The sequence below is a fragment of the Poecile atricapillus genome, chromosome 3, assembly GCF_030490865.1.
Source record: "Poecile atricapillus isolate bPoeAtr1 chromosome 3, bPoeAtr1.hap1, whole genome shotgun sequence".
NCBI classification, from domain to species: domain Eukaryota; kingdom Metazoa; phylum Chordata; class Aves; order Passeriformes; family Paridae; genus Poecile; species Poecile atricapillus.
Genome location: NC_081251.1, coordinates 75,500,640 through 75,516,443, shown reverse-complemented (window position 1 = coordinate 75,516,443; position 15,804 = coordinate 75,500,640). Strand labels below are relative to the sequence as shown.

The 15,804-nt window shown below is 40.8% G+C and overlaps 1 protein-coding gene across 1 annotated transcript; it reads right to left on the bottom strand.

Annotated features, from left to right (window-relative positions):
- Positions 1-2,974: 2,974 nt before the first annotated feature.
- MPC1 (mitochondrial pyruvate carrier 1) lies at positions 2,975-14,438 on the bottom strand. Its single transcript, XM_058836825.1, is given in 4 exon segments — positions 2,975-3,983; positions 4,719-4,851; positions 6,510-6,606; positions 14,239-14,438. Coding segments are annotated over 4 exon segments (324 nt in total). The 5' UTR covers positions 14,314-14,438; the 3' UTR covers positions 2,975-3,964.
- Positions 14,439-15,804: the final 1,366 nt, after the last annotated feature.

Here is a 15,804-nt window from a genome sequence, read left to right as displayed (position 1 = left end):
TTTTTAGCCTTTGTGCAAGTTGGCAGCAGAAATACTCCAGCTCTGTAGAAGCAGAACTGCAGTGATACTGCATCAGGGAGCAGGCACTGTTCCTCCCCAAATGCAGGTAGGACGTGTGAGACACAGGCTGAAAGCTTAAGAGAGCTGGTAACTGTACTTGTATTTCCTGTATTACTGTTTCATATTATACTGCTAACATTAATGTCTGTCACATGAGCATGAAGAAACAGACTGCATTCATTAACGGCTTTGGACTATGTCAAATTAACATATCATTGTAGTAGGTTTTTTTAATTACTTGTCTCTATCTCATGTTTTTACTTCTGCTCTTTGACTGCCTTCACATTCTTACAACTGGCACGTAAAGAAATAACCTGTGTCTGCACCTGGAGCAGTGTAATAGAGATTCACATACACTGGAAACACCAACAGTTGAAGTAAATGCATTTGGTAGTTTGATGCTCTACACATTAGTTGGACCATAATACAGTTTGTATCAGCATTCATGCCAGAACCCATGGAAAACACTGGAGTAGTTGTAAGACTGGTCTGTCCTAGTCTAGAACTCTATTTTCTAAGCTCTCTATTTCCTTGTCAAAACCCATCTTGGTTCCAAGGAGAAAACTCTCCTTATTTTACTGCCTTCCCTGGCTCTAAACTTACTGAGACTTTCCACCCCCCTAATTCTCTGCTCTGCTGTCCTTCCTCAGATGACACCATTGCACTTTGTATGGAGAAGAAATGGCAACCCTCAAATGCTATGGAAAACTGCATTTTACTGTGAGTGTGTTTCCCCTGAGAGCTGGCAGGCAGTATTGGTAGCACAGCAGCCAAGAGATATTTCTCCTGGTTTTACAGCAGGAAACTAAGGTTCACATTACATAGAAGTCTTAGAAGTAAAAATCCTCCAAAACAAAAACACAAGCAAACAAAAAAAACAAAACCAAAAAAAAACCCCAAACCAAAACTCCAAAACCCAAAACGCCCCCCCTAAAAAACCACCACTACCCATACATAGCAGCATTGGCTAAAATGATTATAAAGCATGAGACAGTTGTGTGAGGTTGAACAAATTTCATTATCAGTAGGTGTTATTACACTCATTAAAGAATCCTAGCAAGTAATTCCTTCTCTTCCAACCACACAATTATGGTTATTGCTGTCTGTCATGTAATTACAATGCTACAAAATGATTTCCACATTTGAATCATAAATCATCAAGCCTCCAGATCAAGGACACTCAATCTTGCAATAGCAGAAGAGATTGTGAGCCACTTTGATGCCATAGTCAGTTATAGTCTCAAGTCTTCCCTTTAAAAAACTACTCAAGGCATCTCCAGCTCAAACTGGGGAAAAAGCCTAGGAGCTTAGCTGGTAGTCTCTCCCACTTGAATGCCTAAGGGTGTTGCATTCCTTACCAGCAGTGTAGCAGGACTTGCTCAGAAAGGTGAGAAATTCTTTTCTGAAGAGATGAAAGCAGCTGTTGCTATAGCAGTAACCACTGCAGCAAGAATGGAACGGCCACGTGGTTCCAAATCTTACTGTGGTGGAACAGAAGCAGAACACACAGGGCAGTGCCTGGGAGCAGCGCAGCACACAGGTTTCTAGTGACAGGACATATCTACAGATGTAAGTTGTTATTAAACCAAGCTGTGAAATTAAAACCAAGTAGGTATTTCAGAATAATGGCAAGTATGGACAAGCCCTATAATCTTATAAATCAAATGCAAATACTGAGCTCTAACTTATAATTAGTGAAACTCACATAGCCCCATTCTTTCATCCAGTGTATTCTTGAGTTTGAGTACCTTAATGGTGCTAATGGCATCCTTTTGTTCTTTTCTTATTCCCCTATCTCCAGTCCTCTAAGCTATTGTCCCCCTTTTTTGAATTATCCCAAGCAGCCCCATCCTGAAACAGGCATATGCCAGTGTGTTTCAGTGTTCTGTGCCAGAGGAGTAGGGTGCAGAGTAATCATACATTTATTACAATAATTCCTTTTAATAATATTCCAATAATCCCATTACTCCCAGCACCTTTAAACAAAGAAATGGTATGTAAATGGCTTGATAAATAACACTGACACAGGCCACAAGCCACTTGGTGGCACTCTGCCCATATAAACTATTTTTGTCATTTTGTCAGACTGAAAGGCAGTCCAGTGTGAAAGTGAATGGATAAGGGGAAGACAGTATGCTGCAGCTACCAGAAAATGAGAGAAGGAACTCTTGTAAATTCTCAGGGCAGAGAAACAAAGACAATCAGGAGCTAAAGAACAGTGATCAAAGCAGGTAGGAGGACAGTACAGCCTGTGCTGCAAGCTTCATGCAAGAACAGTGTAACACATTTCACACCTATGAAGTTCAAACTCAGCTCTAGCTTATTCTTCTCTCCAGAAGTAATATAACAAACTATAAGGTGCCAAGATAATCAGCTGTCCTTACCTGCTTGTGTCTCACTACTCATTTGTACAGAAGTCCAACAGTGCTTCTATTCCAGCAGATGGAGGGGTGGGGCCACTACTTTTGTGACAAGACAACAGTACTGAAGGGGCAGCTTTATGCAGTAATCTAAAGCACGAAGGAGCAGTCAGTACCAGCTTTAGCTAGCCAGCAGACAGATATCTGCCTCTTTCTTTTATGTCCATCAAAAAATGTTGCCATCACAACAAAAGTAGATGGTCAATTAAGACTTGCTTTAATTGCTAGAAGACAATATGTAATACTGACTTAGCTGCATGAGAGCGCTGAATACAATGCTGCCTATCATAGCAGGACTACTCAAAGTACTCACACTCTTTTTCCTGCTGGCAGAAGAAGTTTTAGGAATTAGGATCCAGAGTACACTTACCTAAATTCAGAACATACCATTTACTTTTTCAGCCTGTTTTTACTTCATTTTGTTACAGTAATAAAGTGACACTCCGTAATAAAATTTCACTTTTGGGTCTGTTACCACAGTATCAGAAACAAAATTTTTCCAAGTGTTCAAGAGTTTTATTGCCATTTGGAACACATTTATTGTTCAAAAACACTGCACTGGAAAAAAAATCTGCAGCACATATTCTCACATTCTTTGTCAATTTTATCTTTATAGCAATGTAACTTTCAGGCAGATCATGCAGGAAAAACACTCACCCAATGAAGTCAAAAACTACTGAAAGGCATTTTGTGTCTTTCAGATCTTGGACTCCAAACAAGTTTAGTTTTGGCCTGTGCAAGAATTACATACATCTAGAATAACTCAAACAGAAGGAAAAAAATAAAATCCACTTAGAACTTCTTAAAGAACAGTATCAGGCTTTGTTGCCTTCCTTCATTCAGTGCTATGCTTTTGTTTTTCCAAGCCTTCTTTAAATGGTGTGCGACATAAAAATGGACGTTAATGAAGTCTCTTCACTGAGACAAGGCATGCAGTGAGGGAAGAGGGAGGGATGGCTGCTCACTTCCAGGCTGCCTACCTACACATTTGTTCTTGTAGATCAGCAAGCCACTGCTTAAGTTAAAAAGATAGAACAGGAATGAATGCACTCAAGTTAAATGGCTTTTAAGATTATGTTAATACATAAACAATGATACCACCTACAGTTCTGTTTACGGACCTCTGTTCATGCTGATTTTCAAATTACTTCTGTTAAACCATCATGGGCCACTATTGTAGACTGTTAGATAAAAAAGTTGGTTTTCAAATATTGCTTGTTATTTGGGTGGCTAACATTTTATTAAAAGGGTAGTTATTAAAGATCAGTAAGGCAGCAAGACTTCAAATGTAATGGTTTACATTGCTGAATAGTACTTTTTAAAAGGCAAGATAAAAATAAAAGAATTTGTTGGTGGGGTCATATTCATAATGGGTGTTTCTGTTTCATCCCCACTGTAATTGTCACAGAGACTGTAGATGGCATGTCTTCTCTTGGTTGTCATTCAGGATGAATACATTCCCTGGCTTATTTCAAGTAAAATATTTAGTTCTTTTTCTCCAGCCTGCCAAAAGAAAAACAGCTTTTTTTAGGAGTGAATATTGAAATACAATTGCTATTAAAAAACTCTGAACTTACAGTATAACTTTATGAATGAAGGACATTGGTCAGTAATTTATGCAGAGACAAGTCAACTTGCAGTTTTGCAGTCTCATTTTTGACTTTATAGTTCAGTAGGTTTCATCCTCTATTGCTCCACAGTAATTTCTTGGGGCAGAAGAGAGAAGAGCCACAACCCTGACTCGGGCAGCATCCACACTACTTGCTATGCAATGTGGGTGTAAGACTGATTGCAGTCTGTTCCTCAGGCAACTCTACCTCATGTATGGAATGGGCAGCTCTGACAGGTTTTGCGTGACTTCTTTTTCTGACATACAACTCCTTCATACTTTTATGGATGTTTCCATCTTAGGAATTAGTTACCAAAATGGACATGTGCAGACAAAACAACAGACTGCACAAAATAACCCCCAAAATTGCCAGGAGCTGCTGAAGGCCCTGTCTACACTCTCTCATGACCATAAGGGTTTCCTGCCCTTTCTATGTGCAGACCTCAGAAGATTTAAAGTAGGTGCAAAATAGAAAGTTCTACCTACTGAAAACAAGCTTGTTAACAGGTCTGCAAAAAGTAATGAAGTTAAACAAGTTCAGAAACCATGCAGAGCTTTGCACCACAGTTAAAAATCACTAACAGAGTATTCCAGAAGCCATCAGTTTATGATTTGAAAACATGACTTGCCTGTATTTGATCAGTCGTCCTCCTTGAATAAGTTGTGCAACTTCATTAGTGAAGTGGCATGCAAAAAGAAGCCAGTTTCTTGGCTGCACTTTGTAGGCAAATCTCATGAAAGTCAAGGAGTAACAACACAGTGCTGCAAAAGATGACAGATCTTGTTAAGAGACTGCAAATATCTGCATTTTGTTGAATCATAATTTTCCTACTAGTAAAATGTAATGACAGGCAGATTTGTTGCTGCTTTTGAGTTTTCCAACAGCCCTAAAAAAATATCCACTTTGAGTATCCAGTGCAAGAAAACACAAAACAGCGCTCATTTCTGCTACACAAGAAAATACACATGGCTGCAGCTTTCCATAAAAATTAATTTTATTCATACATTATCCTGTGATGCAACTGAAATCTTTTTAGTTTATTATCTAAATTATCTCTGCCAGAAAATAAGAGTTTATCTCAATGAGACATAGTCTGTCCTATACTATTATTGTGACAATTTCTAAGACAAAGTATTTTTAAAGACGCTAATCACTTAAATACAGTTCTTTCTGGGAACATTTTAAAATGGACTTTAAGATCAGGAGCTTTCAATGTCCAGGAAATCATGAACATTCAGAAAGATTAAGCTTTGTTACCTGCTTTTCCAAAAGATGAGAAACTATTTTGATCTACTTTCCTACCATAATTAAATTTAAATACAGGAAATTAGAACCCAAGAATTTCCTACTTTTGTAAAGTTCTGACAGGCTTAAAGAAAAAAACTTTGGTAAATTAATTGTTCAAGGAAAACAGCCTTTTTAAAAGTACAAATATTCTTTCTTCATGTCCCAGGTTCTGTACACACACCAAACTATATATACACCTGCAAAAATTTAAAAAGGTGTCTCAGCATTGCTGAGCTGGGTAGCTGCTGCCTAAACACCATTTGCAAAACAGTTTCGCTGTACTGGAAACTATTTGAACTAGTCTTCTGTCTCGGGGAAGCTGATTAAGGGACTGAATTACTCTAAGCAGAGCCTAATGATAATGAGGCTATAAAATTCCTTAAGCCAAAGGTGTTTTACTTGTGGGAAGAAGAATTACTCAGAATTAAGTTAAGTGAGTTAAGGAAGAGACATAATGCCAAAGTTAAGCAAATAAATTAAAACCACAAGACTTCTAATCCTAGAAAAGAATTTGGACAGAGACAGACATCTAGGCAAAAACTATACCTGTTCCAAATAGAGGTGGAAAAATGTTGCTTATACATTTAAAAAGAATTTCTCATTTAAAAAAAATTCTCATTAGGAGTCACAATAGTCTCATCTCATCAATGCAAGGAGTTAAAATCTTCTTTGCTGCTTCTTGCACCCTGCTGACCAATTATTGCCACTTCTTCACTTTGTCAGTGTTGATAAATATTTAAATCTCACACTAACCACAAAAGATCATTGTTCTTTGTAAAAAGAATAAAATTGAGTAAAAAGATACATTTTGAACAAGTGTGTGTATTTTGAACATAGTGTAAGTTAACAAGAGTTCTACTTCAGGAGACAGCATGGTCTTGAAAACTGCTAAGGGTCAAGAGCTGCCTCACTCTCCCCTCCCAAATTAATGGAAAGCTTTCCAAGAAAGAGCCCTGAAAGAGTTTTCAGTACCTCAATTTAAATGGCCTCTGAAGTTATGCAAGAAGATATTTGATATCTACATCTGCTTTAATCACAAGTTTGCAGACAACTAATAATACAGCACTGCTTAAAAGACAGAAGCTGTGTTCTGGAGTCAGTTTCCTAACAACAAGTTTGTCTCAGGTCTTACCAAATGTCATTCGGCCACTAATAATTTCTGGTGATTTCTTCATGTCATTAAAAGCAGCAACAGGAAGACCCCAGTTGGCAACTGGCCCCCAAAAGTGCTGTGAAGCAGGAAAAAAAAAAAAAGTTAAAACCAAAAATCTATTGCAGCATTTTTATAGTTTTTTCTTAGCCACACAAAACTAGAAGACAGGGTTAAGGGTAAAATCCCAAGAAAAACCAGAGACTACTTCTGGTGTAAGAGAGAAAAAATAAACCTTTCTTTTAGTGGAATCTACTCTTCAGAAAGAAAGATAAAGGAACCTACTCTAGATCTCCTTTCCGACTGGAGAGGAACTATCTAAAGCCATTGAAATAGAATTTCGTGTAATTATAGCTCAGCAGTCATTAAGCATCTGATTGTCATTGTCAGACACTTCGGATTTACAGCTCACTTCTGAGCAGAGAATTAGCATTTCCCTCTTTCAAGTAAGACTCCTCAAAAATACAATGAAAATGTAAGGACTTGAAGTGAAGAACTGAAGCTGTTTTCATTTTATGCTGAGGATGAAGAAAAGCTCAGCAAGCATCTTCTTGTGAGTTCTTACACACTTGCTTTGAAAGAGCAGGGCCAACAAGGCAAACCATTACCCTGAGCTTCATCTGCAATTGCTGAAACAACATGGTGATTACTTAAAACTCAGCAATTCAACAAACATCAGAGGAGAGCAGTTAGCAACAGGTGTATACACAGATAGAGATAACAGAGACAAGAAATTGAAAGGATCAAATCAGAAAAGATTGACAAGTTTATTTTGAGGGCTATTATCTAGAAGACTCTAAACTGAGAAAAATAGTGTCACAAGTTCAATTTCCACTACTGTTATGAGCAACAAGGCTTCACCAGAACTCTTACTACAGAAGATGTACACAGTATTTGTCTCAGCTTCTTCTAAGTAGAAATTCATTCTCAAAACTTGGCCAGATACAACAAAAGATATGCACCTTGCAAGAAAAAGCTTTTTATAGCTGGCAGATACCAGCTATATCCATTCTTTTGACACTTCAAATGTAGCATGTTTAATGATTTGGAATTCTTAGGGGGTATTTAAATTTCTTGCAATTTTTATTCTGAGATAATCTTGCCAGTCTTACTTGTAACACTAGTCATACTAAAAGCCACACTTGCTTCCTGCAGTTGCAATAGAAGAAACACAAATATAAAAAAGTGAGTTTAAGTTACATGCACCGTTTTGATAGTTCAACTTCAGTGCAATATGCAAAATACAGTATTTCTGCAAATTCAGATTTCAGTATTCTGAAGAAGAGCATAAAAGCTGTATTTTTTATTTATTTTATTATATATTTTTTATTTTTGCTATATTTCTAGCAATAGGAAAATTGACATCTGTAATGGTTAAAGCCTCTCAAGCACATCAAAGGTGACACAGCATAACTGAGGTGAGTTGCATGACAACATGGTATTTGCACTGTACCACCACACCAAAGCAAACTTCAAGTGGAGAGACACTACCTGTACTTGGTGATGGTTTTATAGTCATTTCAGGGGTCTAGTGAACAACTGCAGCTTATGAAAAATAAGCTCTTTTTTGAATCTATAAAATATTTACAGCTTTTAAGAATGTGAGTGAAAACTTCTGTTTTGAAAAGTAAATTAAATCAACTTGGCATTTTTACTTAATCAATTCCCATTAGAATATAAGCAAATAATACACCATAGATTATGGACCACTCAAATCCAGGCTGTGCAAGCTGAAGAATCATCAGTAGCTTTTCTCTACTGACAAAGAGTTTTATTTGAAACCTTGAGATGGCTATCAGGCATTAATTGCCTTCAGGCAGGCATCTTTTTGGAGTCTCAAAAGAACTAAAATACACCTGTGAGTTTGTCTTTTTTCTACATAGAAGAGCAAATCTTCCATAACATTATGATTCACATTACAACAGGCATAAAAATTCCCACTTGCAATTTCAGGGGCAAACTGAAAGGGTCCAGGACAGAAGTGTGTAGTTTGAGTTGTTTTGTACATTTATTGTCTGGCCTGAAGGCCATTAGAGATAAGCCAGGTAATCTGGTTATCTAACAGTACTGCTGTTATGTAGAAGAATGGGTTTCAAACTCTTCTGATCTCCTTAGCAGAGGAGTATGGAAAAAACAAAGCCCCTTTAGTGTAAGGCATTCTGAAGGAGCTAACACTTGGTCACCTTAACCTCAGACTTGCAATTAAATATTCCTAGCACACCACTCTGGGAGGTTTGCAGTATGCCTTTCAGGTGCAAAGTCGTAACAGTTCTGAGGGAAAAACATAGCAAGTTACTGAAGTTCAGAAGGACATGAAACCAGAAATCCCCTCCCTTTTCTTACCGTACTGTTCAAGTGCACCATCATTGTTTTCCATTCAAAAAGCACATGAAAGAAAAAAAACAAAAACCCATATTAGTTTCTTTCATAATCTACATAGACAAAAGTGTACCACAAATAGAAAACAGGTAGCGGTCAGGAAGCTGTCATGGCATTAACTTTGAATAATGTATTAGTGCTAAAAGAATCTCATTTTCCAGAAGAGAAAAGTATTTGCTGCTCTTTTTCCCAGCTACATAAAATCCCATTATGGTCTGTGGAAAACATTCAACCCTTCAGAGCACCCAAGATCCCACCCAACTAGTTTAAAGGATGCCAAAAGACATCAAGCTTTGTCATGACAAAGCTAAACAGCTATAGTCCTTCAGTGAAAGCTTTGAAGTTGCTTGTAATTATCTGTGTATGTAGGTCAAGCCAAAGACTGCCAGATATCTTCCTGTCAATAGGTTTGGGCCAACTGTGGCTGTACCAAACATGAGCTATAACACATTCTCAGTGATGTATGCAATTACACTTCAGTCATGTATGGGGTTCATTTCAGTGATCATCTAGGTACCAGTTCATGTAATAACTTAATGATCTACGCACAAAAGATAGACTACAGCATACATTTAAGATTGTTATGAAGCTTTTGTAACAGAAGTTTACCAGCTTTTCAACATTTTCTTTCTAACACAGATACTTGATAAGACTTAGCTCTGAATTATGACAAGAAGGCATTTCTTATGACAAATAGGTAGGCTAACAGAAAGCCTAGAGAACTGCTCTGAGTTGCAGAACACTTGGTAACTGTCACTTCCCTCACACTGATTTTCATGTTCTTAGATCACCATTTTATAAATAGCTATAGTAAGGGAACAGTCAGGTCTACTTAGGAAATCACAAAGTATGTACATTTCAGGGAGTCTTCACTACGAGCTGGCTCAAGGTGCTTAGTTTGGATGCCCTTGACTAGACTAACCACTTGCTTTTTGTTTTCTCTTTAACTGTTCTGCAGCAACAGTTGACTGAAGTTCACAAGACAAATATTAACTTTTTTTTTTAATAAAACCTTAACCAAACAAGTTCAGATGTGTCTTCTGGCATCACATTTTTGTGTCAACGGAAGTCAGCCTCAATTTTTAAAGTGTAAGTTGTTTCTAGAGAAGTGAAAGCCTATAATAAAATCAAACAGATACTACTTTAACAGAGTAGGCAGCTCTGACTAAGGTTGTCCTTACAATCACATGGGAGTGGAACACTTTGAGAAGAGGGCAAACCAAGGGCACCTTGGCTCTTTCAGGAAACGGACATCCAGCTCCAAAGCACTGCAGCCAAGACAGTTGCAACAAATGCACCACATCCAATAGTGAGGATACTGCATCACGTGCAAGTATCTATTTCTGAAGTGACTCCATTCCAAATCAGTAGTTTCTAAGAACTTCAAGAACTAAATTCAGACCCTTGTCGAAGAAAGCTAATGTTTTCTAACATTAGTACATTAGAAAAACTAATGTAAAAGAAAACTAATGTATTAATGTTTTCAGAATTGTGGACAACAACTGTTGTATTTACTCACTCAGTTTCCAAGTGTAAGTTTTCCGTATAAATGTTTAGACATGACAAGTGGAACCCAGGGTTGTTCAATACTTTGTATCAATACTAAGTTCATTCCAAAAAGGCTATAATGGGAAAGATTTAGCTTTCTAAAATTTCTGCACATATTTTCCTCATTCTGGCAATAAGAATATTAATAGGCCAGAGACCATTTTACAAATATAGGTGAACTGTCACTATGTGTTTTCCCCATACTGCCATCCCCTAAGTGGGATGCCCTTCTGCAAAAGGGAAGATTGTTCAGTTCTCAGAGCACCCAAGACAAGCAGGTGCTGTGTCCTTCATTTTCCAGCACACATCACAGAGGAATTTTTATTTTAAAGTTCTTATGTCCTTAAGTTTAAAGATTTACTAAAGAGAATTGAAGATCAGCTAATTTTAGTTCTATTACCAATGCTAACTCCTCTGAAGTTAGTTTAAATTAAAAGAAAGTTCCTAGAGAGGTCACATCATTTTAAGTGCTCAGGCTTTCCAGGGAATGAACTATGTCCATTTCAAAGCCCTCCATATTAACAGAGTCCCTACATTTGCATTAGTGCTGAGTCATCAGGAAGCAACATTCCAGAAGTGCCCCAGCAGCACACTGCAATGTCCATGCTTATTTTTCTCTTACCAGAAGATTTCTGGATTCCTTGGAATTTATCATGTGATGAAAACAATTCAGGCTTCTACCACAAGAAAATGACAGCTTGTCTAGAATGATGTCTTATCTCTTTTAAGAGGAAGTAACTGTTTTATCAGGTGTTTTTCAGAAGATGTTTTAAATCAATAGGGTAGGAAGCAAAAGGATGCGGGTGCCTACTATTAGTGGCTTAGAGAATACAACTATATGAGAGCTGCCATTTTTAGAATCTTGAGAAAAAAAATGCAACTTCAGGTTCACAATACAGAGCTACCAGGCTTTAATATGCTAATCAGCTAGTTTTAAATTAACATTACTGCTGCATTTTATAAGAAGCAGGAAAAGTCTATCTACAGCTTACATTCTTACTGTGCTTATTTTGAAGCATTAAGACACAGTTAGGGTAAATCTGTATTTATATGATTTATAGTCAATCAAACGCCTATTAATCACCACTAGAGAAAAGCCAGATGTGAAATGGGCAGAATAATTAATTTTTAATGACAGTCTCCAGTTTCTTTGAGCAAGATCCAAAATCTAAGCCATAACACAGTTCTAACACCAGATATATCCACCTGAGCAATGCAGCATGCATTCATTACACTTGTTTTCATGTTTGCAGCTTACGAAGTTGAAATCAAAGCTATTTATTCCAATAGATGTCTGAAAGTTTTGATTTCCCCAAGCCATAATAATGGAGCACTTAATCTACAACTTTTGGTAACTTCAGTTATTCCATTGAGGGTCAAGTAATCTAAAGACTATCACTGGTATCCCAAACAATACCTGAATTCATTAATTCCAACAAACAAGTTTCATGTCTATAAAGCCTTGATTCCATGCAGTGATCAGATGCAGATTTTTGTAACAGATGCCACAGCCTCAGAGCTTTAAGGACAGTTTTGCTCCATGAGCAAAGAAAGGGTTTTTTTTTCAGGGTAGAGTCCCATAGTCTGGGGAAGAAATCACCTTCAGGAAGAAATGCAAAGAGATAACTCTCCATTTCTTATATGAAGACGACAGACAAGTCTTTTACTGACAGTTATTTTAATTTTAAACTCAACAAGAAGCCAATAACTTAGACACCTATCTCCTTGTGATATGTGTGAGCAAGAAACAATGTTGACAGGCCAGAGCAGACAGAGCAACTGACTTTAGCTCTTTATGACACACCCAGTAACAGGAGTACAAATTAAATGGGTATTTTGTCTATAGCAAGGCACAATAATTCCATCCATAATGGTAGCAACCCGTGGAATGCTCTTTTTACTGCAATACAGTTGCATATACAGCTTGTTTGAAGGCCACATGAAATACATCTGAAAGTTTTTTTTAAAAAGAACTTCTCAGTCCTGGGTGAGGACAGAGATACTTCCAGCAACTGTAGTGACATTAGGAAGCAGCTGTTATCTTATCCGGATGTTTGTTTTTCTAATTATGAAACAGATTACTGGTTTAATGACCATTGACATGCTTCACATGAATCCCGTTACAATTAACTAAACGTTAACACTAATGCATATATCAAGTTTACCTGGCATTCTCAAGACTTTGAAAAAGAATCACAGAAGCCTGCTCTGGACTTTTTGTTTTGCGTCAAGATAGCTTATCTTCCTTCTCATATTTTTGTCCCACTGTTTCTGTGGATTTTAATTTTGTGAATACCAAACAAGTTGGGCAAACTGTCCAGTGCATCACCATCCTCATAGTAAAGTATGGAGGCTAGCTTTGGAGCAAGCTGCAGGCCCCATGGCCTGCCAGGCCTGCCTGAGAGCTAGCCTGGGAATTTCATGGGAGGATTCCAAACAATCCTCAAAGACAGAAAACAGCCTGCAGGTGCTGTTTGTCTGTTCCCATGTTTTCCTTGCAGGAGAGGGTCAGGGGGGTGGTGAACCCCACTGACCAATGATGGTAATGCAGCACTTTACTAACCAATAAGAGTTTCCTTTCTGTACTTTCCACGAACTAGTGTATATAACATAGCTGTAGCAATAAACTAGAGATTCTCTCCTGTTCTGACTCCTTTGAGAGTCCTGTCGTTCTTTCTGCCGTTCCCAATTAAAACGACAGTAAAGCATTTCTTTCTAATAGCCAATCTGAGTCTACCCTCCTGAAGTTTAAGGCTTTACTGAGCCTTTATATTATAATCCCTTGTCCACGCAGCCTTACGCCAACTCCTGCTACTTTAGCAAGACTACGTTTCGCAGATAAACAGATGTCCTCCTACATGCTTGCTCAACATCAAGCATCACTTGCAATAGATGTAGGTAAAATAACAAGCAGCAGCTATAGTGAAAGGTTGCTCAACCACCTTTATTAGAAGAGACCATTTTTATTTGTTTAGCTTGTCAAACAGCCTACCGCCCAGAGAAACTTCAGCGTGCCGACCCAAGACTGTTCCTGCACAGCGGTTCAACAAGATTTAAGCGTGCCAAAACTGTTGTTTAAGGCAATCTTGTAGTTCCAGTCCAGAGTGCCATATCCCTTACCACAGCACTCAAGACAATGCTTGACACAAGCACTGAGCTGCCTGGGAGGTGACTTAAGCTACACTCCCACGTCAGCGGGGCTCTAACAAGCCTCTTGAAAGAGATACCTACTTACACATACTCAGAGTTTCAAGTAACCGATCTTCAGGCTGCATCCATGATCCATCCAACTCGCTTCTGCTCACGGCAGAGCGGAGCTCTTTCTGCCCTTGCGGCAGGCAGCGGTCAGACTGCCCTGATGCCGGGTTCCCGTGCCCGCTGTCACCTCTGTGCCGCAGCGAGCCCCTGCCCGCGGCGGGGCGGCACTCGCGGCTGTCACAGCCGGGACGGGAAGGACACGGAGGGGCGCAGCTGCCGCGGCAGCTTCAAAGCGCGCCGCGTCACTTCAAGGTCAAAGCCGGTTTGCTCGGGCCGGGGCGGGACAGTGACAGCCCCTGCGGGCCCAGGTGACGACGGGTGACACAAGGGGAACGACGGGACCACGTCCCCTCCGGGCCGGCTCCTCGCTGCCTTCTCCCCCCACCCAGCCGTCGGCGAGGGCGAGCTCGCCAGCGATCAACCGGTGCCAACCGTCCGACTCCGTCCCCGGGCGCCCCGAGGCTGCGGGCGTCTAAGACGCTGGTCCTGCCGCCCACTCGAGCAATGACGCTCCCCCGCGCCACACTCACCTCATCAGATAGTCCCTGAACTCTTTGCTGCGCAAATAGTCCACGGCCTTGCGGCCCAGCGCCGCCGCCATGGCGTCTCGGCGGCAGAGCTGTAGGGAGTGCCCGCCTGGCCCGGCCGCCTCTCGCCGCGACGCCGCCGCCGCCGCCGGTGACAACTGCCTCGCGCGCCGCCCGCCGCCCGCTTTACGGCAGCGCTCGCGCCCCTCCGCCCCGCCCCGTCACCGCGGCGCTCTCGCCGCCCATTGGCCGTGGCGGCCCCGCCCCCCCGCGCGCCCGCCCCGGGGAGACGGTCACGGGCAGGGGGAAAGGCAGGGGGCCGTAAAGCAACGCTGGAGGAGGAGGTGGGGGAGAGCGTCGCAAAGCGCAGCGAGGAGGGGTCGCCGTGGGCCGAGCCGCCGGCATTCCACCGCAGCACGCGGGGAAGCGTCGCGCGGCGGCTCCGCGGGCCGCGATTGGCTGCGGGGCCGCGGCAGGTGGCTCCTCATTGGTGCGTGCCGCCCCTCGCGGGGCCTTGGCTCCGCCCCCGGTGGCGCGAGTGCGGCGTGAGGGGGGGGCGGGAATGGGGGGTGTGAAGGGCTCCGTGACACGGTGAGAGTGGCAGCGCTCTGGGAAAGATTGAGCTGGGAGCATGTGGAGTTTTCCTGTCTGGAAACATTGCAAACCCACTTGGACGCGTCCCTGTATCACCTGCTCTGGGTGACCCTGCCTTGGCAAGGGAGCTGGTCTAAATGATCTCCAGAGGTCCCTTCCAACCCCAGGTATCCTGTGATTCTGTGATAAGTACTTCAGTAATTTTAGTTGGAATGGTCTATGATCTCTCACCAGCACTTTCTATTTCATACCTGAGCAGAGGTTACTTACGTAAGAAGGGAAGATAAGCTCTAACCTTGCTAGCACTATCTTTAGAAAATTTGGGCCGTACAAACAAATTCTTGTATCTTTGCTCAGTGCACTAGAGATAGTGAAAATGGATGTTTATCTCCTGTGCTTTCCAAAGACTTGCAGTCTCAGTTTTTAAGCTCCAGAGCTGGGCTGGGAGTGCAGCCTGGGGCACAGCTACGCTCTGCAAGAAACCCTGGATGGCGTGGCTGCTTTGTTTCCTTCTTTTTCCGTCTTCCCTGCAGGGTCTCAGATTAAAAAAACCCAACAAAACAGAAAAAAAACGAAACTAAAACAAAAGCCACAAAACCCCACAAAACACACACCAAACCCAAAATGCTCAGAAACTGTACAAAAAAGTCCCAACAAAAAAGCTTCACACTTCTTCCCTCATTGCTTGCTTAGAGAGCAGCAGGTTTGAGGAAAAGGTTGGATAACCTCTCCTTCTATATATATATTCAGCGTATGATATGACACCCCACAACACCACCTCACTTTGCTCTGTGAGTGGAAGAATTTTAATCCCCTTGGCATATTGCATTGTGAAAAGCCAAAATGTAGCCCAGCATATTTCTGTGGACTACTTAGGCTCCTATTTAAAAGCAGTGATGTGAATCTGAACGAGATCTCAAGGAATCATTTATTCTAGTTGATTCAACATGTGCTGACACAAGGTAAATCTA